This window comes from Tachyglossus aculeatus, chromosome 2, assembly GCF_015852505.1.
Source record: "Tachyglossus aculeatus isolate mTacAcu1 chromosome 2, mTacAcu1.pri, whole genome shotgun sequence".
Lineage (NCBI taxonomy): Eukaryota > Metazoa > Chordata > Mammalia > Monotremata > Tachyglossidae > Tachyglossus > Tachyglossus aculeatus.
In genome coordinates, this window is record NC_052067.1 from 13,581,970 (window position 1) to 13,605,433 (window position 23,464).

A 23,464-nucleotide genomic window follows, 5' to 3' on the forward strand; every position below is an offset into this window, starting at 1 on the left:
TCTCTCTCAAATTATATATAATATATAATAATTATATTATATAATTATTATATAATAATTAAATACTTTTATTATATAGTATATTATTAATATAATCTCACATTCATTCATTCAATCATATTTATTGAGCACTTACTCTGTGCAGAGCACTTTACTAAGTGCTTGGGAAGTACAAGTTCGCAACATATAGAGATGGAAAGAGAGATACTGATATTGTACTGTAGCAAATAGACTTTAAACTTTCTGGTCCATCTCTTTCCTCCCAAATGACCAGGTAGGACCCCAAAGCTCCTAGGTAATCTCCCTTGTTTCTCTTTTAAAATCTGCCCTTCCCTTTTCATCCAAGCTACTTCTGTGCTGATCCAAGGACTTATCATATCCCTCCTTTTCTACTCCTTCAATGTCCTCACTGACCTCCCCATCTATCTCCTTTCTCCCCCCACTCCAATCCATACTTCACTCTGCTGTCTCTATCATTTAAGAAACTGTTCAATTCATGTCTCGTCATTCCTCTAGAACCTCCAATGGTTGTCCATCCACCTCTGCATAAAACAGAAGCTCCTTTCCATCAGCTTTAAAGCATTCAACCAGCTTGCCCCATACTACCTTACCTCGCTGATTTTCTGCTACTACCCAGTATGCATACTTTGTTCCTTTAATATCAGCCTTCTCACTATACCTTAATCTCCTCTATCTTGCCCCTGACGCCTTGCCCATGTTCTTCCTTAATCTGGAACTTCCCCCCTACCCACCGTATACAATAGACTGCCACTCTCCCTACCTTTCATAGCCTTATTAAAATCACAGCTCCTCCAAAAGGTCTTCCCAGATTGTCTTCTTTTCCCCTACTCCCTCTTCCTTCCCAATCACCTATACACTTGAATCTCTACCCTTTAAGCATTTGGTGTTCACCCTACCCTCAATTCTAGCACTTAGTACAGTGCTCTGCACACAGTAAGTGCTCAATAAATACGATGGAATGAACTCCACAGTACTTATGAATATATCTGCAACTTATACTAATGTTTGTCTCCCCCTCTAAACTATAAGCTCCTTGTAGGCAGGGACCATGTCTACCAACTCTGTGTATTGTACTGTCTCAAGCGCTCAGTATAGTGCTCTCCATACATTAAATGCTCAGTAAATACCAATGGTTGATTGATAGTCTTTTGATGAGTAATGTGTCCATTTATTTTTAGAGATTGAAAATTGTGTACCCTCAGTAACATTTTTGCTATAAAAGCACCTACCAAATTGTAGGTGTATTTATTCCTCTCTACCTTTGAAGAAATACAATTTTCTCTAGAAAGTTTGCTTTTGGTCTAGTTGTGTTTCAACTGGTATTTTGCTTGGGAACGTCTTGGGATATTTATTTGGGGAAGAGGGGTGTGTGTGTGTGTGTCTGTATGTCTGTGCACAAGTTTTTTTTTTCTTTCTAATATTGTGAGACTGGAAAGATGTTAGTGATAGATACGGAACAATCCAACAGTTGAAGTTCATTAATAATTGGATTGTTGTAAAGTATGAAGTAATGAATACTAATTACTCCTTTCATGTCTGACAGCACCCTGTGGACCAATACATCAGCCCAGACTTTAATTTGGTTCTAGTAATGGTTTCATCAATAGTACATTAATTCTATGTTTGAAAAGATATACAGTTGAACCTGACCCACACAGTAGATACCAGTGTCATAAAATGGCCACATACTGACAACAACTGGGTAATTACAAATAATTAAATCCACTGAGCTTCAGACAATCCTAATTTTCAAGAAAATATATCTTATGGTACCAATCGACAGAAAGCATTGCTGGGAAGATTTATCAACTTGTTCTCCTTCCAAGGCAAATTTACTAGCTTACATGTTAGAGAACTCACTGATCTGTGAAGCAACTTCATAAAATTATATCTCTTTTTCCTTCACCATCTTTCAGTACTTTATTAAGGGTTCCTGAGCTTAAATATTATCCTATAGCAAATCAGTAGAAGACTAATTTAAACCATTGTTTATAAGCAGAAATTATTTTGGAGATGTTTTTAGTTTTTAGTGATTTGAGAGAAAATATTTCTCCTCATATTAACCTTAAAACAGCATCTACATACTTCCAAACTTAAGGTCTTCCAACTGGAAAAATCCTACATAATGAGAGTCTGCAGTGTATTTTGTTCAGATAGAAAGCATTAATGAATATACATGATTATATACTCTTTACTAAGGTATAAGATCATTTAAACTTATTATAGACTTGTGCTCCCTGTAATCAATAATAATAATTGTGTTATTTGTTAAGCATTTATTATGTACCAAGCACGGAACTGTGTGCTGTGGTGGATACCAGATAGGTTGGACACAATCCTATCATACAAATGAGAAAACTGAGGCCCAGAGAAGTTGTGACTTCCCAAGTTCACACAGCAGGCGAGTGGCAGAGGTGGGATTAGAATCCAGGGCCCCCGCTCTTTCCACTAACAGTGAGCCGCATTCTTCCTAGCATCTAAGTACACTGGATTCTCCAGGAGGCTATTTTGTTTTGTTTTTTATGGCATCTGTTAAGAGCTTTCTATTTGCCGGGCACTCTTCTAAGTCCTGGAGTCTTGTTTTATGCTGTTGAGTCATCTCCAATCCGTAGCGATACCATGGACACATCTCTCTCAGAATGCCCCACCTCCATCTGCAATCGTTCTGGTACTTTATCCATAGAGTTTTCTAGGTAAAAATACGGAAGTGGTCTACCATTGCCTTCTTCCACTCCATAAACTTGAGTCTCCGCCTTTGACTCTCTCCCATGCTGCTGCTACCCAGATTTGACTTGTGCCAGATTGCCTTCTACTCGCTAGCCACTTCTTAAGCTAGGAATGGAAGCTAGCCTCTGCTTGACTCTCCCTTTCGTATCTGAGACTGGTACAGTACTGGAAACTCTCCAGGTGCGATCCTGAGAGAGGATGATTTTAGTAAGGCTTTAATAATGAAAAGATTAGGTCTCTTGAATATGAAGGATGAAGGAGTTCCAGGCCAGAGGTAGGATATGGGTAAAGGGTCAGCAGTGAGGTAGATGAGACAGAGGTAGACCATGGGCCTTGGAGTCCCACAGGTGTGGTAGCCCATACTTAGAGATAGGTTTGAAAGAAAGTCATATTGCTTTCTTGTTTTTCACTACAAAATGAAATATCTCACAATGAGAAGCAGTGTGGCGTAGTGGAGAGAGCATGGGCTTGGAAGTCAGAAGGACCTGGGTTCTTATCTCGGCTCCGCCACTTGTCTGCTGTATGACTTCGGGCAAGTCACTTAACTTCTCTGTGCCTCAGTTACCTCATCCATAAAATGAGGATGAAGACTGTGAGCCCTGTGTGGGACAGGGACTGAGTCCAACCTAATTAACTTATATCTACCCCAGCCCTTAGTACGGTGCTTGGCACATAGTAAGCACTTAACACATACCATAGGGAAAAATCTATCACGCTGTTGTGAGCCATTTGTCTTAAATCGGTTTTGAAGGACTGAAAGTGACAATTTCAGATCCGCTGACTCCCTCCAGAGTTCCCACCTTAATATTTTGAACATCACTTTAGGGTTTTTTTGGTTTTTTTAATGGCATTTACTAAGTGCTTACCATGTGCAAAACACTGTTCTAAGCATTGGGGAGGTTACAAGGTGATCAGGTTGTCCTATGGGGGGCTCATAGTCTTCATCCCCATTTTACAGATGAGGGAACTGAGGCAAGATGTGAAGTGACTTGCCCAAAGTCACACAGCTGATAATTAGCAGAGCCTGGATTTGAACCTATGACCTCTGACTCCAAAGCCCGTGCTCTTTCCACTGAGCCACGCTGCTTTCATGTTCATGAAAAGCAGTTAATTCAGCATCACCTCTGACTCCAAAGCCCGTGCTCTTTCCACTGAGCCACGCTGCTTTCATGTTAATGAAAAACAGTTAATTCAGCATCTAAGTCCTGTAACCACGAGGGGAACCGGAGTGCTTGTTCCATCCCCACTCCCCTTTCTTCCACAGGCACATCCTTGGGCTCTGCATATTCCCTCCTCTCCCTGGCACTTGGTCTAGAAGTTTTTTATACCCAACTAGTGTGCTGTTAGAATTCTGAAATAAATGCTGGGGAGAGGAGAGAACCAAGGAGCAAATACACAGGAGAGAGGAAAGAACATAACACATTCTAGGGACAAAGATATAATCCCCACCCCTCCCTCTTGGATAAATATTCTAATACATGGTGGAGAAGGGAGATTGTAGTGGCTCTGTTCCCTTCTCCACCCAAACATCCTAACTCGATCCAGGCTCTCATTTTACCCACCTCACACCTACTCCATACAGTTTCCTCTCTAAAAATACCATCCCATCTTGGCTCTGCCAGACCATAGGTCTTCCTTCAAAGCCTCCTAAAAAGTCAGGAGGTAGGATGTGGGTAAAGGGTAAGCAGTGACGTAGATGAGACAGAGGTAGACCATCATCATCATCATCATCAATCGTATTTATTGAGCGCTTACTGTGTGCAGAGCACTGTACTAAGCGCTTGGGAAGTACAATTTGGCAACATATAGAGACAGTCCCTACCCAACAGTGGGCTCACAGTCTAAAAGGGGGAGACAGAGAAAAAAACCAAACATACTAACAAAATAAAATAAATAGAATAGATATGTACAAGTAAAATAAATAGATAAATAGAGTAATAAATATGTACAAACATATATACATATATACAGGTGCTGTGGGGAAGGGAAGGAGGTAAGATGGGAGGATGGAGAGGGGGACGCGGGGGAGAGGAAGAAAGGGGCTCAGTCTGGGAAGGCCTCCTGGAGGAAGTGAGCTCTCAGTAGGGCCTTGAAGGGAGGAAGAGAGCTAGCTTGGCGGGTGGGCAGAGGGAGGGCATTCCAGGCCCGGGGAATGACGTGGGCCAGGGGTCGATGGCGGGACAGGCGAGAACGAGGTACGGTGAGGAGATTAGCAGCAGAGGAGCGGAGGGTGCGGGGTGGGCTGTAGAAGGAGAGAAGGGAGGTGAGGTAGGAGGGGGCGAGGTGATGGACAGCCTTGAAGCCCAGGGTGAGGAGTTTCTGCCTGATGCGCAGATTGATTGGTAGCCACTGGAGATTTTTGAGGAGGGGAGTAATATGCCTAGAGCGTTTCTGGACAAAGATAATCCGGGAAGCAGCATGAAGTATGTATTGAAGTGGGGAGAGACACGAGGATGGGAGATCAGAGAGAAGGCTGATGCAGTAGTCCAGATGGGAGAGGGTGAGAGCTTGAACGAGCAGCGTAGTGATATGGATGGAGAGGAAAGGGCGGATCTTGGCAATGTTGTGGAGCTGAGACCGGCAGGTTTTGGTGACGGCTTGGATGTGAGGGGTGAATGAGAGAGCGGAGTCATGGGCCTGGGAGCCCCACAGATGTGGTAGCCCATACTTAAAGATAGGTTTGAAAGAAAGTCACATTGCCTTCTTGTTTTTCACTACAAAATGAAGGATCTCACAATGAGAAGCAGTGTGGCATGGTGGAGAGAGCAGGGGCCTACTTAGGGAGGCATTCCCTAAGTAATCCTCCCACCTAACTGGTCCCATCAGCCGCTTCAGTACTTGGGTTTAGTCATCTGTTATTCATGTATTTTTGATGTAGGTCTATTATTGATCTCTAGTCTCTCAATTTTTATGCTCTGTTGGTCAATTTATGGGTAATATCTCTGCAATATTTGGTAAGCATCTCAAGGGGAGTGATCGGATCTTTTATTTCTTTGGTATGTTTCCCCCAGTACAATGCTCTGCACAGTGTGGACACTCCATAAATATTGTTGCTCTTGATGCCCACACATAGGAGGGGAAGAGAGTGGGCACAAAAGCCTTGGAATATAAATCATCATTCCCTCATCCCCCTCACAACCTCAATGTCACCTGCCACTGCCATATTGGTTAAAGGGGGATGAGGATGGGGAAAAGGCTATAACTTTACTTCCTAGGAATTATTTTGAACCTGGGCAAAAATTAGAGAGGTGGGAGAGATAATAGGCCAACTAAAGTTCAATCTACACTAGAATTTCTTGGGAATCTCTGAATACTGCTTCTAATTATCCAACAAATATATTGAGTGATATATGTAAATATATGGATATGTATATATGTACATGTATATATATACTGTGAAAGGAAAATTGCCTTTGATTTTGTTTTCTATACAAAGGTACCTGGATCTGACTAACATTGAGCTATTGAAGTATGCTCCTTCCAGTGCTGGACGTGTTGTTTATGCTAATGGTGTGAAGTGGCAAGACAATTAATTCATTTCTATTCAGGATTTGCCTTCCTTTCCTTGAGCCTCTTGCCAGCTGTGCAGCTTTTAAGCAAAACCTTTCTTCAAGAAACCGGTTTGACCAACTTGTACAGTTCTTCCTGCTGGGGTTGCTAAGTAACGACTCCTCTCTTGCAGTTCTCTACACCTGATTCATTCTGCTTCACTCTCTGCCTTAGCTGTTGGAGTTCCCCAGTCCAATCCAGAAGCTTTTAATTTTAAACAGCAGGATTTTCAGTAAGGCTTTTAGATGTCCATTGAAAAGTTTTCTCTTTTTTGTATTTTGTTTTTCTTTTCTATCCAAGTAGTGGGAAGTATTATTTCTGTTTTCTTTATTCCCCAGAAACCCACCTCCAATCTCTACCTTGACACACTGCTCTATTACGCACCAGTAGACTGCATCTGCCATATTATCAGTTAAGAGAACTGTACCACCATCAAAATGGTCTCCTCTCAGAAAGCTGGGCTCGATTCTCAGTGGAATTTTTCTTCCAAATTGAGCGAGAACAAAGAATTCTCTAGCCTTTTACTGCCGAGATCCTACCATCAAGCCATTCCCTGCCAGCCCTCAGATTTGCCTCAAAATTCTTTTCTGAGATTCTCATATATTTGAAATGCCTGTGAGTTTCCAAGCTTGGTTAGAGGTGGTGATATGGAATCAACACAGAGGGTAACTAGTGGTCTGTTTCCAGAGAAATGCATTTCCATTTTTAAGGCCATTGGCCAGAGGTGGTGTGGGATGCTAGGATACTAGATTATAGATCCTATTACTATGGTGACTCTAATTCACTGGACACAGTGACCACTCTATACTGGAATCCCTACCCTGAATTCTAATCCCCTTGGGGCCATGTTTCTGGGCATGCTGTGAGTCACCAACCCACTCTGTGTCTCAAACACCTGGTCATTAAATTGGGATAATTGTGTCCCATCCTTGACTAAAACCAGGAAAGATGTAAGGATGGTCTGATAAGTGATTTTCTAGTGTTTTCTCAATGTAAACAGTACAAAAGTTGGAAGTGGTAGTGAGAATGTTTTGACTAAAGGAAGTGGGCCAACTCCCAACCCCCTCGGCTGGGTAGTTCTGAAAGAACCAGATCAAAATAAGCAGTGGTAGTAGCAGAGGTGGTCTTCTATTATGGCATTTGTTAAGCACTTACTATGTGTTAAGCACTCTTCTAAGCTCTGGAGTAGATAAAAGTTAATCAGGTTGGACACAGCCCCTGCCCCACCATCTAAGTGCATATTTGATGACTCCACCTCTCCTTCACTCAGGTGGCATTGCCTTCTATGGGTGGTGGGGTTCGTTTCAGGTGAGGGGAAGATTGAGGGGTTATTACAGAACCTGGAAGATTGTAAGCACTTAATAAAAACCATAAACAAAAGTTTTAAGGAGCAGTACTGATTGCTAGTTTGCAGTTCCTGTCCTTAAACTCCCTCCACTCCAACCAGGACAAGCTTCTGCCACATTAGCTTTAGAGGTTCTGTGGTAGCTGATTTTTCCCTAATTAATCTCTCATTTTCCCACCTTGTTTTCCTCCTCACTTGGGCATTCACCCCCTCTCTCCCCATCAAAATTGACTGTAAGCTCGTTGTAGGCAGGAAATGTGTCTGTTTATTATTGTACTGTACTCTCCCAAGCACTTAGTGCAGTGTTCTGCACATAGGAAGTGCTCAAGTCATTCATTCATTCAATCATATTTATTGAGCCCTTACTGTGTGCAGAGCACTGTAATAAATGCTTGGAAGAATACAATACAACAATAAACAAACACATTCCCTGCCCACAATGAGCTTACCATCTAGAGGAGGGGGGAGACAGAGATAGTAATATAAATAGCAATATAAATGTGAATGAATGAACTTGTGTATATATCTTTTCATTGTTTTGCTTCCCGTAGCTGCAATTTATTTCAGTGTCCCTCTCTCTCTCCCCTGCTAAGTTATGGAATCCTTGAGAGCAGGGATCATGTTTACTAACTTGTTTGTACTTTCCCAAGTACTTAGTTCAGTGGGTCTGCATGTAGTAAGCACTCAATAAATACTATTGATTGATTGGTTTCCTCAACCAGCAGGTATTTTACAAAGTAACAACTGGTTGGTATTTGTAATGGAATTAGGAAAGCAGTTTAGTATTTCACACCCTGGATAGAATGTAATCGGCCCATCCTACTGGAAGAGACAACTAAACTACTAAATTCTTATGGCACTTTTCTGTCAGTCTCCCCCAGCCTTGGGCTCCTTTGGCTCCATTAACCAGGTAGAAATCCTCGTGGCTGTTGCTTGCATTCTAGAAGTAGTAACCTTTGGATGGAGGTCTTTTACAGAAACAACAAAGTGATTCTGGTTTGCTTTGCCCACCCCTCCGGTTAATGTGCTTGTGGCTTGAATCCTCCAAATCACAAGAGAGCATTACCACTGTGTTTATATTTTTCCCCAAATGGAGATTAACGAAAAATTAACCTAGCTGCAGTGATAAAACCCACTGAGTCATTATGTAATTTTTGTCTTTCATAGACCATAAACACACCACTTGAGGATAATTTACTATCCCTGGGAAGCAAGAACCTATAAAACAGTGTTTCAGAGCAAGACTTTAAACTTCATTTTATAGCCAGACATCTTTTCTTTATCGTTAGCGTGGCTTGCTCCCTTGGCCAAATCCTCCCCAGGACAGTGCAGGCTGATCATTCTCCTCTATTGTGAACTTGGTTCTGGGAGAGCTGCTGCTGTGTGTGTGTGTTGGATGCATGAATGGAAAAATTCCCCAACCTTTGTCTACATCCTCACAGTGAGACTCCCTTCTGGCATCCTCCTCTTCTTTGGGAATGGCTCAAATGTTCACTCCCTCACCATTGGAACAAGTGGGGCTTCTATCCTTCAATAAGAGGATTAAAACAAAGGGAAGGAAGATTAAACGATTTATTTATTTTAATAGGTAAGCTTTTCTTTGAAAATAATGGCATCACTTCAGATCATTTGGCGGTATGAATGTAAGCTCATTGCGGGCAGTAGGGAACACATCTACCAACTCAGTTGTACTCTTCCAAGTGCTTAGAACAGTGCTCTGCACATAGCACTCAATAAATTACGATGATGTGTTTGCGTACAGGCACACACACATACACACACATTCACTCCCTTTTGCGAGAAGGGAAAGTGTCTAAGGAAGCAGTAATCCTACCCTCTGCTGTGCCCTGCAGTTGGATTTGGGCCCTTACTGGCCTCTCATGGAGTAAGATCCGGATTAGTGGTTTGTTTTCAGATGCCATGAAAATGAGGAGTTGTTCTATTCATTCTCAGGTTCATCAAGATAGGGGACAGAGAATGTGAATTCCACAAGAACTTTCGTCTTATCCTTCATACAAAACTGGCCAATCCTCACTACCAGCCCGAAGTGCAGGCACAGACCACCCTCCTCAATTTCACCGTCACCGGGGACGGCCTGGAGGACCAGCTGCTGGCTGAGGTGGTCAGTGTTGACCGACCAGATTTAGAAAAATTTAAGGTAAAATTGAGACATTACAGACTATAGGCATACAAGTAGCAATACAGCTACTGTATTGCTGGAAAGGGATTTAGGAAGCCCAAATTACACCCCAGTCTTTGGCCTTGGCTTGGGTTTCCTTAGGTAAATTGTCTCCATTCCTAACCTTCAGGGACCAGTGTCTGGCTATTTCAGGATAGCTCCCACCTCCATGTACAAGTGAGGCTGAAATGCTCCTTAGCTTTTCATCCTAAGCTACATTAGATGAGCCAAAAAACTTTTCATGCTGCTTCCCTGATCCGCTGTTCTATTATAAATCACAAGGTTTTATCCCCTAAACCTGGTAAGGTTACACATTTAGAAGCAGCATGCCAGAGTGGGTAGAGCATGGGCTGGGGATCAGAAGGTCATGTGTTCTAATCCCAGCTCGCCCACTTGTCTGCTGTTTGACCTTGGGCAATTCACTTCACTTCTCCATGCTTCAGTTACCTCATCTGTAAAATGGGGATTGATACTGTGAACCCCATGTGGGACAGGGACTGTGTCTAACCCAATTTGCTTGTATCCACCCCAGTGCTTAGTACAGTGTCTGGCACAAAGTAGCACTTAGCAAATACCATAATTATTATATTATTATTATTATTTAACAGAAGCCATGGGGTTGGCCTGAGGTGGCTGTTGGTCCCCTTTTCCACGATTTCAGGGCATATGGGAAACATTTCCAGTTCAAGGAGATGCCTTTCAGAGACCGTGCCTCCTTGCCCATGAAACACACCAGTAGTTTGATAGGAAGCAAATCTCTCCTGTCAAGAAACCCATACGATACCTGCTTTCTTCCCCCCCAGAGCTGGTTTTCATTCTTTGGGAAGTGGCTGGGTCAGAGTTGGTTTCTCTGGACATTGTTGGTGTATAGACTAGGATTCCCAGCATTCTTCCATCCTCTTCTAGGAGTAGGATCAGCAGGAGTTCCCAGCCTGTTCTGTTCAGTCCTGTCCATAGAGGAGATTAAGAGGAGAAGGAAATCGAATTGCCCCCAGAAGAGATGAAGAAGAGAAGGAAATTGAATTGCCCCCCAAATCCTGGTACCAAGGCTAGCACAGCAGAAGTTACTAGGAGAAACAAGAAATGGAGAAAATATTTCAACGCACCATTTGGTTTGCCCCCAGTTAGTCATATGACTTATGGGCCTTTGTCATTTTTTGTGGGATTTTTTTCATTTGTTTTCATTTGCTCTTTGTTAGTCCATGCTGACCAAGCAGCAGAATGATTTTAAGATCGAGCTGAAACTTCTGGAGGAGGAGCTGCTGCTTCGTCTCTCTGCTGCAGAGGGTAGTTTCCTGGGCGATGCTGAACTGGTGGAGAAGCTAGAGTCAACTAAGACAACAGCTGCAGAAATAGAATGCAAGGTATCTATGAAGTGGCTGAAGGAAACAGAGGTCATTTTGCGAAAAGAATCTCTTGGAATTGAATGTTCAAGGAGACACTCCTGACTGGAGTCAGGAAGGCTCTCTTTGGATAGGCTTGACAGAAATTCTATAAAGAGTTGCCAACCATTTGAAAGTTTGGTTTGAACTGTGATTGGGTCCAGTTTTGACAGAGACGGTCAAATTGCTCTTCCTCCTTTTAAATTATCTCTAGTCATTCGGTTAAAACAGTTTGGGCTATATGTCGGTTTGAATTGATTAAACATAAACTTGGAAAACATTGGGGACTGCTTTGGACCAAAATCCAAGAATGATTCATGTTAAATTAATAGCACCCCATCCCCCACCCAGGCTACTTGCCTTGAGTCGGTTTTCAGGGAGATGTTAGAAGCCAGAATTCTGAGTGCTCCCCAAGAACAGTGATGTGTGATGATACAAAGGAAGCCTCCAGCTGTTCACACCCATGCAGACTCACTGCGGGAAGGTGACATTTCTTAAAAGTCCATGAAATCTCGCATTGAGCAGAGTCTCTGTAGGTGCTGCTGTGAGACTCCAAATTCCCCAGGAGAGAAAACTGGAACAGTCTTCACTCCTTGAGAATTGTGCAGTGACCTCTGACTCTGAGAGCCTCAGAGTCACCTCCTACTGTAGAAGACAGATCAACTTGTACTCTGGGAACTTTCTGGTTATTAATCTGTCACGTATCCAAAATGCCAGGTCATAGAGTTGAAACCATGGAAGCTGCATCCACAAATTACAAGCGCTCTTTCAGAAAGTGCAATAATAATAGAAATAATAAGAATATGGCTTTAGGTGCTTAATATGTGCCAATCACTGTGCTATGTGCTGAAGTTGATATGAGCTAATCATATTGGACTTAGACCCTGTCCCACAGGAGGTTCAGAGCCTGAGGGATAGAGAACAGGTGTTTTATCCCAATATTACAGATGAGGAAGCTGAGGTACAGGAAGTTAAATGATTTGACCAAGTGGGGAACCATGAGTAGAATCTGAATCCCCTGATTACTAGCCCTGTGGTTTTTTTCACAATTATTATAACAATAATGTGGTGTTTATTAAGCACTTAACTGTTTGCCAGAGCACTTTCTAAATCCCAGAGTCTTGTTTTATGCTTTCAAGTCATCTCTAACCCATAGCGACTCCATGGACACATCTCTTCCGGAATGCCCCACTTCCATCTGCAACCGTTCTGGTAGTGTATCCATAGAGCTTTCTTGGTAAAAATATGGAGTGGTTTGCCATTGCCTTCTTCCGCACAGTAAACTTGAGTCTCCGCCCTCAACTCTCTCCCATGCTGCTGAGTTTTGACCTGTAACAGATTGCCTTCCACTCGCTAGCCACTGCCCAAGCTAGAAATGGAATAGGTATGCCTCTGACTGACTCTTCCTCCCATAGCTGAGACTGGTAGAGTGCTGGAAACTCTCCAGTTGTGATCCTGAGAGGAGAAATCCTGGATCAGATCCGATGGTCCCTATCCCCCATAGAGCTAACTATTAGGCAGGGAGTGCATCCATCTTATCCCCATTTTGCAGATGAAACCAAAGTTCAGAGAAGTTAAGTGACTTGCTCAAGGTCATCCAGCAGACCATTGGCAGAGCTGGGATTAGAACCAAGGACCCTTGCCCCCCAGCTGCTTTCTTTCCATTAAGCCTCTCCCTGGAATGCCCATAGCTAATAAATCAGGGACAGCTCCTTGTCTTTAAAATTAATTTATAACTGCCTGCAGCAGTGTCCTTTGCTGTCTTTTGCTATATAAATTTTCCACGTCTACTACTCTAGAGAGAAAAATAAAAAGACCACTTATTGAACATATAGAGTACTAGAAACAAACCTAAATTTAAAAAAGAAAATATCCAAATTTTACAAGTAAAAATGAAAGAGCTAGGAAGGTTTTTTTTCATGATACTGTGAATGCAACCAGAGGCCTATAGACATCCACTAAATAATGAACATATGGAGAGCCAGTTACAAAGTCAGGAGTAGACACAGAGGACAAACTGATCTAAAAGCAACTAGGCAACATAGCTTAGAGAAGCAGCGTGGCTCAGTGGAAAGAGCCCGGGCTTTGGAGTCAGAGGTCATGGGTTCAAATTCTGGCTCCACCAATTGTCAGCTGTGTGACTTTGGGCAAGTCACTTAACTTCTCTGTGCCTGTTACCTCATCTGTAAAATGGGGATTAAGATTGTGAGCCCCACGTGGGATAATCTGATCACCCTGTAACCCCCCAGCACTTAGAACAGTGCTTTGCACATAGTAAGTGCTTAACAAATACTATTATTTGTTATTATTATTATTATTATAATTATTATATATTATTGACCTGGGCAGCTCCATCTACCAGGTTGTCCAATAAAGTTACTGACATTGATATGACCCAGCAGGCTTTTATTGGTTGCTGGGCCAGAGGAGTAACCCACATCCAGTCTTGGCTGTCAGCCCCCTGGGAGTCCCATTTTCTCCACTTTGTCAAAAATTCCAAATAAGAATCCGATTTTAAGCCTGTTTCTCGTCTCCAACAGTATAGGGAAACAATCCAAAAGTAGAAATGTTCAACACAGTTGCAATCACTCTTACTTATTCCTCAATTTGTGAAAAAATATTCTTACATTCTTCAGGGAAGACATTCTGGGACACTTCTTGGCTCCCCGACTTCAGCAGCAGCCCCTCAAAGTTGTTGAGTTTATAGGCTGCATCCGTAAATCACAGATGAGGTAGCTAACTTGCCAGTTGTTTCACTCGGGTCACAGTGGCATGATAATTAGTGGTACTGAATGCTTACAGTGTGCAAAGCACTGGACTAAGTGCTTGGGAGAATAAATTACAATAGAGAAGCAGCGTGGCTCAGTGGAAAGAGCATGGGCTTGGGAGTCGAAGGTTATGGGTTCTAATTCTGGCTCTGCCGTTTGTCAGCTGTGTGACTTTGGGCAAGTCACTTCTCTGGGCCTCAGTTACCTCATCTGGAAAAATGGGGATTAAGACTGTGAGCTCCATGAGGGGCAACCTGATCACCTTGTATCCACCGCAGCACTTAGAACAGTGCTTTGCATATAGTAAGCACTTAACAAATGCCATCATTGTTATTATTATTAATAGATTTGGTAAGCACATTCCCTGCCCACAGAGATCTCACATTCTAGAGGGGAGAATAGTAGTATTTTTTTTTTTTATTGCTTCCTTTGTGCCTCAGACTGCACTAAGACCCAGGGTAAATACAGGATAATCAAGTCAGACCCAATTCCCTTCCTACCTGAGGCTCACAGTCTGAGGAGGAGGGAAAACAGGTATTGAATCCTGTATTCAATAGGATTGAATATATATACAGCTCCTGTATTTCCCCCCACCCTACCTCCTTCCCCTCCCCACAGCACCTGTGTATATGTTTGTACAGATTTATTACTCTATTTTACTTGTACATATTTACTATTCTATTTTATTTTGTTAATATGTTTTGTTTTGTTGTCTGTCTCCCCCTTCTAGACTGTGAGCCCGTTGTTGGGTAGGGACTGTCTCTATATGTTGCCAACTTGTACTTCCGAAGCGCTTAGTACAGTGCTCTGCACACAGTAAGCGCTCAATAAATACGATTGAATGAATGAATGAAAAGGAGAGTGGCCCCTTTGACTCTTTCACGCATCTCAATGCAGGTTGCTGAAGCAAAAGCAAATGAAGCCCAGATTAACGAAGCCCGAGAATGTTACAGACCGGTGGCAGCAAGAGCATCCCTTCTTTACTTTGTCATCCATGACCTCCGCAAAATCAACCCCTTCTATCAGTTCTCATTGAAGGTAGGGTGTAAAGGGACAGGGACCCACATGTAATTCCTGTAATGAGCCAAGTACTATGTTGAGCCAGATGCTGCAGTTAATGAAGTGTCTCTATGTCCTGAGGGTGGCCGACTCAAGGCCTTGGGGGACGTTTTCACCTCTGATGTTCCCTCCCTGGCACTGCCCGATAAAATGTGCTCAGGTGTTTCAATAATGGGGGTGGTTTGGGAGGAAGTGTTGAGGCAGTGCGCAGCAAGAATCTTGAACTATTTTCCAATGATACTCTGATACTGGAGAAAGAGGGACCTCTTTCTGACATTGGCACATGATTTAAAGGGCCCGTGTCATCCCAGATAATTTCTCTCTGAATTTTGATTAATGCAGAGGTTTTGCAGGCATAGCTAGTGTTTTTAGACGATGTCAAGGAGTCTCATTTAGATTGGGAATAGTTCTGAGGAGAAAGCACAGTTGTAATGGGGTTTATTGAGCACATTCTGCGCGCATGCTAACTGCTTGGGAAATTAGAGCAGAAGCAGTAACTCCCCTAGCATTGTTATCTTTCACAGATATGAACAACTTTCAGTCAGGTAAGAGAAAAGCCTTATCTCCATTTTAGAAATGGGAAAACTAAGGCAAAGATCCCAAAGAGATAAAGGCCTGCCTTATCAGGTTTGTCATGCAGAACTGAATAGCTCTTTAATCCCTCTATGGATCATTAGGGTATGGTTTTCCCTCTATAGCAAAAGAAATAGATTTCACTAGTAGCCCATGTCTAGGATTTACCACTAGTCAAGGCCCCTATACCAAAAAACAAGACAAAAAAAAAAAAAAACTACCACACTCTTTAATTTCCCCAGGCTTTCAACACTCTATACCACAAAGCAATTGGGCTAGCTGAAAACACTGAGGAAATCCAGGCGCGCATCTCAAACCTGACGGAAAGCATTACATATTCTGTATTCCTCTTCATCAGCCAAGGACTCTTTGAAAAAGATAAGCTGACTTTCCTAACCCAGGCAACGTTCCAGGTAAGAAATGTTCATATGCCAATTCATTTCATGAAATTAACCATTTTCTCTCTCCTGATCCTCTAAAGTTAGAAAATTCATTATTTCAAAGTCTTCATCTTCATCATCACTGCATATCCAACACCATACCAGTAGTAGTAATAGCATTTATTAAGCACAGTGTGCAGAGCACTCTACTAAGCACTGGAAGAGTGTACTGAGGAGGGAATTAGATACAATCCTAGGGGCTGTGGAGTTTGTATTTGTATAGCTTCTATCTTTAAGGATCTTGAGCCCACTCAAAAATTATTATAATCCAAAAGCATAAATAAAACCAGGCTGCCTCTCTTCTCATTCACTCTCCCCCTTGGCCCACACTATCTCACCTCAGGAATGCTTCCCAACTCTAACAGTTGGTTTTGTTAGAACCAACTCTCTGCTTCCGGTACCCATTCCCTCCATCTCCTCTCCACTTTCTCTTTGGTTTGACTTCTGCCCTCCTCAGTCCACAGAGGTTGCCCTTTTTAAGAATGCAGTCCTTTGAGAAGTCCAAGAAAGCTGACTGTTCTTGGAAGAGTTCTGTAGCCTTAGTTTATAAATTCACAGAGGCAAAAATGGAACAGAAGGTTTCCCTCAGCCCTGAGTCTCTCCAGGCTCCCAACAGGAGAAACACAGCAGCTAAGATTCTCCTGGGCAGACACACAGGTGCATTTAACTCCACATGCATGCCCCTATTGGCACTACAAATCCCAGCAATGCCCATAGACCCGATGGTCCCTTCCTATTCCTCTCGGAAGATCCGGGCAGCTTGGGCCAGGTGAAAAGCAAATGGGCAGCCAGATTCAGGCTCCAAGCCCTTGTCTTCTTGGGGATTTAGGATGTGATTGAAGTGATGGAAAATCTGAAAACATTCCCTCCAATCTCTATCAACCATAGAGGATTCAGCCAATCCCTAGCTCATTTCATGAAGGACTTTATGGAAATGAGGGTAGCCTTCTTCAGAGGGAGCTGCTGGAATTCCAAGGTAGCTTCCAAAGGGAAACCAGCCCTTCCCATCTTCACTAGGACTCACCTGTGAGCACTTCTGATCCTTCCTGTGTCCCTCCATGCTCTTCCTTTAATGAATGCCATTGGCATGCCTGGGAAATATAGAAAGTCAGGAAGGAAAGAGTAAATCAACCTCTTGCATTACTCAAAATGCCCATCCCTGCTTTCCACAGATTGATTCTGTCCCCGGGCAGTGGGGACAAATGTGCCTGTGTAGCAGTGAAGAGACACAAAGCCAGTGGGGACAGAGGGTGCAACTCAGTCAACAGTACTTATTGAACACCTTCTATATGCTTGGGAGAGTTAGTAGACACCGTCCCTGCCATCAAAGAGTTTACAGTCCAGTGAGGACAACAAACTCAAAGAAGCAGTGTGGCCTAATGGATAGAGTGTGGGTATGGGAGTGAGAAAGACCTAGGTTCTAATGCTACCTCCACCACTTGTCTACTCTGTAACCTTGGGCATGTCACTTAACTTCTCTGTGCCTCAGTTACCTCACCTGTAAAATGAAGATTAAGACTGTGAGCCCCAGGTGGAATATGGACTGAGTCCAACCTGATTAGCTTGTACCTACCCCAGCGCTTAGTGCAAAGTAAGTGCTTAATAAATACCATTAAAAAAAGAATACAGAAAACCAATCTAATTTTTAAAGTAAGGTGGATTGTCCTCATTGGTCCTGGCTTTGCTGTCGGCTCCTGCCATAAACCACAAAAATAGCTGGCCGGTAGTAACCTTATGCCCAGAGACTTGTGTTCTGAAATTTCTTCCAAATCACAATTTAAGTTGGAACAGCAGAATCGTACAAGCTAAGCCTTTGCCATGGGCTAGGTTTTAAAGAAAATCTTCATACTGGTAAAGAGAATATCAGCTTTGCTACTTGTGTTATGATTAGCATGTAATGTCAGCTCTGATCTGTATGGGGATATCATGCCATATAGTAGTTACTTGCAGTTTTCTTGTTCCATATAATAGGTCTTAAGACAGGTTATACCATTTGTTCTACCAACCACAGGCCAAGTTGGAAAGCCTTACTTCACTAAAAGGCATTCACCTACCTTAAATAATCCCTCAGCATTTGATTTCCATAACCATTTTTAAAATCATTATCATAATCTAACCTCTTTCGTTGGAACTCTGGAAGGAGAAACATTCAGCATTAGTGGACTTTGTTCTGCCTATTCAATAATGTCCATTAAATGGGGGGTGAATACTTTAAATGAAAAGCGAGTGTGAAGTCAACCTACTGACCTCTTTCAATTTTCCATTCTGTTAAGATTCTGTTGAGAAATAAAGAGATAGAATTCCTCGAATTGGATTTCCTCCTTCGATTCCCGGTGGAACAAACTTACAAGAGTCCTGTTGACTTTCTAACTGCTCAGTCATGGAGTGCCATCAAGGTATGTTGGGAAATGGTTTGAAAACTTTTAAATCTTATTTCAAAACAGACAGCTCTCAGATTTTGAGATGTGAAGTAAGTCAGGCACCAGTCTCAGAGATAAAGACATGCTATCAAGTGGTTTATGTTGGTAAATATACTTCTGTGTTCTTTCATTTTTCTTGATGGTCTCTTACTATGATCCAGTGTTTCAGAAATATTGCCTAAAAACTCTTCTGTTTGTTTTGGTTTTAATCTGGGTTCCCTTTAAGAATATTTGCTAATGTGTCACTTTGTACCACACTTCTGGTAAAGTGACATTTTTATGGATCTCTAATGGCTACACATAATTCTAAATATTTTAGTGTCTTCCTGGGTTTATATTAGGAAAAAGATCACAAAGAGCAGAGTAATTTTTAGAGTAATATTTTTTAAATCCAAGGAAATTCACTCACATCTCGACCTCAAACCACGAACTCCAGAATATATGGTCGTCATCCACTTCCCTGGTGTATTACAGGCCATTTCTCAGATGGATGATGAGTTTCGGGGATTGGACCAGGATGTGGAAGGATCTGCCAACCGATGGAAGAAGTGGGTGGAATCGGAATGTCCAGAAAAAGAAAAGTTCCCTCAGGAGTGGAAAAAGAAAAGCTCCTTTCAGAAATTAATTCTTCTGAGAGCTCTGCGCCCAGATCGAATGACATATGCTCTCAGGTAGGGCAAGCAGTGTGTTCTGAACTGGAAGCATTATAGGTGAACATACTTGAGAGTCAGTGCCTTATTAAAGTGAGGTTAGTCACTTGGGTCATGGAAATTACCTGGTATGATACTTTGATCATACCCTCATCATTAAAAACTGTTTAACTGCAAAGATGTGCTAAATGTTAAGAAAAAAACAAAACAGCCACTACCCAATGTGCTGTGGGTGGAAAACAATAGACAAAACAGAGAAATGACGTTACTAAAATCCACCCTTTCTTCTCCATCCAAACTGCTACCATGCTAATCCCAGAATTTATCCTATCCCACCTTGACTATTGCATCAGCCTCCTTGGTGACTTCCCTGTGTCCTGTCTCTCCCACTCCAATCCGTACTCTACTCTGTGGCCCAGATCATTTATCTACAAAATGGTTCAGTCCGTGTTTCCCTACTTCTCAAGAACCTTCAGTGGTTGCCCATCCACCTCTGCATCAAACAGAAACTCCTTACCATTGGCTTTAATCAGCTTGGGCCCTCCTACCTCACCTCACTGCATTCCTACTATAACTCAGCCAGCCACTTCGCTCTTCTAATGCCAATCTACTCACTATTCCTTGATCTCATCTATCTTGCCACCAATCCCCTCACTCACATCCTGCCTCTGGTTTGGAACTCCCTCGTCCTTCATATCCGACAGATGATCACTCTCCCCACCTTCAAAGCCTTACTAAAAAAGCACATCTGCTCTGAGGCCTTCCCCAACTAAGTCCTCATTTCCTCTTTTCCCACTCCTTTCTGCATCACTTTTACACTTTTGATGTGTACCCTTTATTTGCCCCACCCTCAGCCCCACAACACTTATGTACCTATCTGTCTCACCCTCTAGATTGTAAGCTCCTTTTAGGCAGGGAGCATGTCTACTAACTCTGTTATATTGGGCTCTCCCAAGGGCTTAGTACACTGCTCTGCACACGGCAAGTGATAAATAAATATGATTGATTGATGGAAATGATAGTAACACACTCATGAGAATGAGGGATGTCAAGTGAAGTTCAGAGGTCAACACATGCAGTACCAGAGTGGTGATTTCAGTTATCTTCCACTGTTTTGGGCAGTGCAAAAATTTTTGCATTTGAAGATCATTCTGGAGAACCCAGAGGGTTTGGAGAAATTGTTGAATTAAAAAAAAAATTCCTAGTCTGCAATCTTACAGTTGAAGCAATCTGACTGAAACCCTGGTCAAAACCTTGTAGAATTGTTTTTGTTTGGTTTTGTTTTGTTTTTTATTTTCCCTCTCATCCTCTCAATAAGACAATGTACACTGATTCTCCCACCGGTTTCACTACCCATCCAAGACCTCTGAACCTATCAATTAATCAGTAATATTTATTGAACATTTACCGTGCGCTGAGCACTGTTCTAAGCACTTGGGAAAATATAATACAATAGAGGAGATAAACACAATCTCTGTTCACAGGGAGCTTGCAGTTTAGTGACTAACCTTTCTGTCTTTCACTACCATTTGGATCTCCTTTCTCCCACAAATCTCCCATGCAGGGGTGCGTGCTCTCATTCTCCATTCCTCTTCTCATCCCTTTGAGGAAGTTTCCTCAGTCCCCCTTGCCAGATGCTGCCATTTCAGGATACTGGCTCGTTGATTGGCCTGTTGCAGGGAAATGATTCCTTCTTAATTAGGCTTCTAAGAGTTATCAACACCCACAGTCAGTCATATTTATTGAGCACTTACTGTGTGCAAAACACTGTACTAAGCACTTGAGAGAGTACAGTGTAACAGAGTTGTTAGATACATTCCCTGCCCACAATGAGCTTACAGTCTAGATCATCCAAGATGTGCAGTGTAGGTAAAAAGGTTAATTGAGATAGGAGGAAGATCGGGTTCATGGGGGGTGGATGTGGTTGTGCAGAGATTTTAAGAAATGAGAGTCCGGGTTCTTGAAGGAAAAGAGGGAAAAGTCTCTGAGAACTCAATTCTGAACCTGGAAAATTCTTCTGGTACAGAGTGCCTTTTCTCCAGTTTTCCCCTTTCCCCCATCTCCCCCCCAACCCCAACCTTCCCTTCAATCAATCAATCAATGGTATTTATTGAGTGCTTACTCTGTGCAGAACACTGTACTAAAGCACTTGGGAGTGTGCAGTTCAACAGAATTGGTAGGCATGTTCCCTTCCCTCGAAAGCAGAGTGAAGGAAAGAATGAGAACTGGATTCCCCGCTATGTCTTACGGCAAGATAGGCCTGAATCTCTGCTCATATTTTTGGTGGGGATAGGCGAATCAGAACAGGCCTGCAAATGAAACAAGAGCTCAATCGCAGCATCTGGCTTACCCGCCCTTCGCTCTCCGACTCTCCCACACCCTTTTGAGAAGATGGGTTGCTGCACCACACAAGCCTTATCAGAGCTTCCTGATGGCCAGAAACTATTTTCTTATCACGGGATAGGAGAGGGAGAAAGAGGAGTCATGTCCTGCATGTCAAACTCAAACCTTAAAAGCTTAGACTCTGATTTCCAGGAATACTGAAGAGGAGAGTGGTTCGGTTGGGTCCTGAAGTCATAATCACTGACTAGATAAAACTAGATTTATGTTCATCCATCCTGACCAAGCATCCACCATTGAAATGCAGTTTGATGGCTGTTTCTTTCACTGACCCTCTGCTAACTCTCCACAGCTCAGAGTGACACCCTCCCCACTCTCTTCCACCGCCCCCCAACCACACCTGTTAACCCCATTTCCTTAGGTTCTTAGTTATGTTTTTATTTTAACAGAAACTTTGTCGAGGAAAAACTAGGAGCAAAATATGTGGATGGGACCAGGATGGACTTAGTTAAAGCACTGGAAGAGAGCAGCCCAGCCATGCCCATGTTTTTCATCCTGTCTCCTGGAGTAGATGCTCTTAAAGATCTGGAAATACTCGGTGAGTTCCGATTGAAATGGCAGGCTCTCTCCCAGCCTCCCTGGATGTGTGCAGAAAAGCAGCATGGTGTAGTGGATAGAGCACATGCTTGGGAGTCAGAAGGTCATAGGTTCTAATCCCAGTCACTTCACTTCTCTGGGCCTCAGTTATCTCATCTGTAAAAGGAGGATTGAGACTGAGCCCCACATGGACCAGGGACTATGTCCAACCTGATTTGCTTGTATCCATCCCAGGGATTAGTACAGTGCCTGGCACATAGTAAGTGTTTAAAAATACCACAATTATTATTATCATGATTATTAGTTAGTGTGCAGTCATAGAAGGGTGACAAAGACCTAGCTCTGGATTCGATTTATTGTATAAAAAAAAATCTACATCATAAAATAGAAATCAACTTGGCCAAAAGAGATTGATTTTATTTCTTAGTCGAATGGTTCTGCGTCTGTCTAGTTTCTTTTCCATTTGATGTAAATTGGGCATAGGGAAAATGCAAGGATAATAGCACTACAGTCTGAGGAAATTTTCAAACTGAACATTCCTCCAGTTGGCATAATGCAAGTTTCTTTTGTACTGTTTTCTACCTTTTGACTAGATGAGGGCCAGAGGGCAATTTTCTCCATGCTCATGTAATCTTGTGCCCCCTGCGACTAAATAATGGTCATTATACCAACTCTATTCAATTGTGCAAGACGCTGTCGCTTTGTACTTTGGATTGCTAGTCCCTCCAGGCAACGCTGAGAATACCAGGTTAATATAGCTGTGACCTGACTGTGCTCAATTTAAACTTCGGCCGCACAAGGTGAGAGGCTGGCGCATTTACCCACCGAACCAATCAGTTAAAAAAATGATGTGATATCTACCACATGTTGCTCCTTTTTTTATAAGGGAAATGCTCTGCTACCCCTGCAAGAGTTTATAATGCTTGATAACAATGCCCGCCGTCTATCAAAATGTCAAAAACCTTCATTATCATAAAGCCAAAGGAACAAATTTCCACTGGCTTTTCTAACACCGACAAGGAGGCGGCTGTTGAGCACGCACCGCATTGCTTGTTGAAACCGGTAAAGATTTAGTTTGGGTACTTGAGGAAAAACGAGTAAAGCAGCACTAGTGATCATACATGACTGTAAATAAGAGAGCAAAATGACCAGAGTTCTCCTGACTTTCTATTTGTGTTCTATCCTTCCCGATCTCACCCGCTCCCATTCCCAAAGGTCAAAAACTTGGGTTCACTATCGATTCTGGAAAATTTCACAATCTATCTTTGGGACAAGGTCAAGAGAAGGTAGCTGAGATGACCCTGGAGAAAGCTTCCCAAGAAGGACATTGGGTCATTCTCCAGGTATGTGCTGAAAGTTTGTGGTAGAAATCCCAGGCATTTCCTACTAGTGTCTGTCTATCAACTGATAATAT

At 42.6% G+C, this 23,464-nt stretch overlaps 1 protein-coding gene and 1 non-coding gene across 2 annotated transcripts in view; one reads left to right on the top strand and one right to left on the bottom strand.

The window, feature by feature from the left end:
* DNAH11 (dynein axonemal heavy chain 11) overlaps positions 1–23,464 on the top strand; it is a 284,335-nt gene that overhangs the window by 224,830 nt on the left and 36,041 nt on the right. Inside the window, exons 69-76 of the mRNA XM_038761352.1 lie at positions 9,596–9,800; positions 11,021–11,185; positions 14,869–15,009; positions 15,846–16,016; positions 18,317–18,439; positions 18,938–19,134; positions 21,903–22,051; positions 23,266–23,393. Of these exons, the coding sequence (XP_038617280.1) occupies positions 9,596–9,800; positions 11,021–11,185; positions 14,869–15,009; positions 15,846–16,016; positions 18,317–18,439; positions 18,938–19,134; positions 21,903–22,051; positions 23,266–23,393 (1,279 nt within the window). The remainder of the gene's footprint in view (positions 1–9,595; positions 9,801–11,020; positions 11,186–14,868; positions 15,010–15,845; positions 16,017–18,316; positions 18,440–18,937; positions 19,135–21,902; positions 22,052–23,265; positions 23,394–23,464) is intronic.
* On the bottom strand, positions 12,531–12,668 carry LOC119924948. Its single transcript, XR_005449625.1, has one exon. It is a non-coding gene; the product is annotated as a small nucleolar RNA SNORA7 (small nucleolar RNA).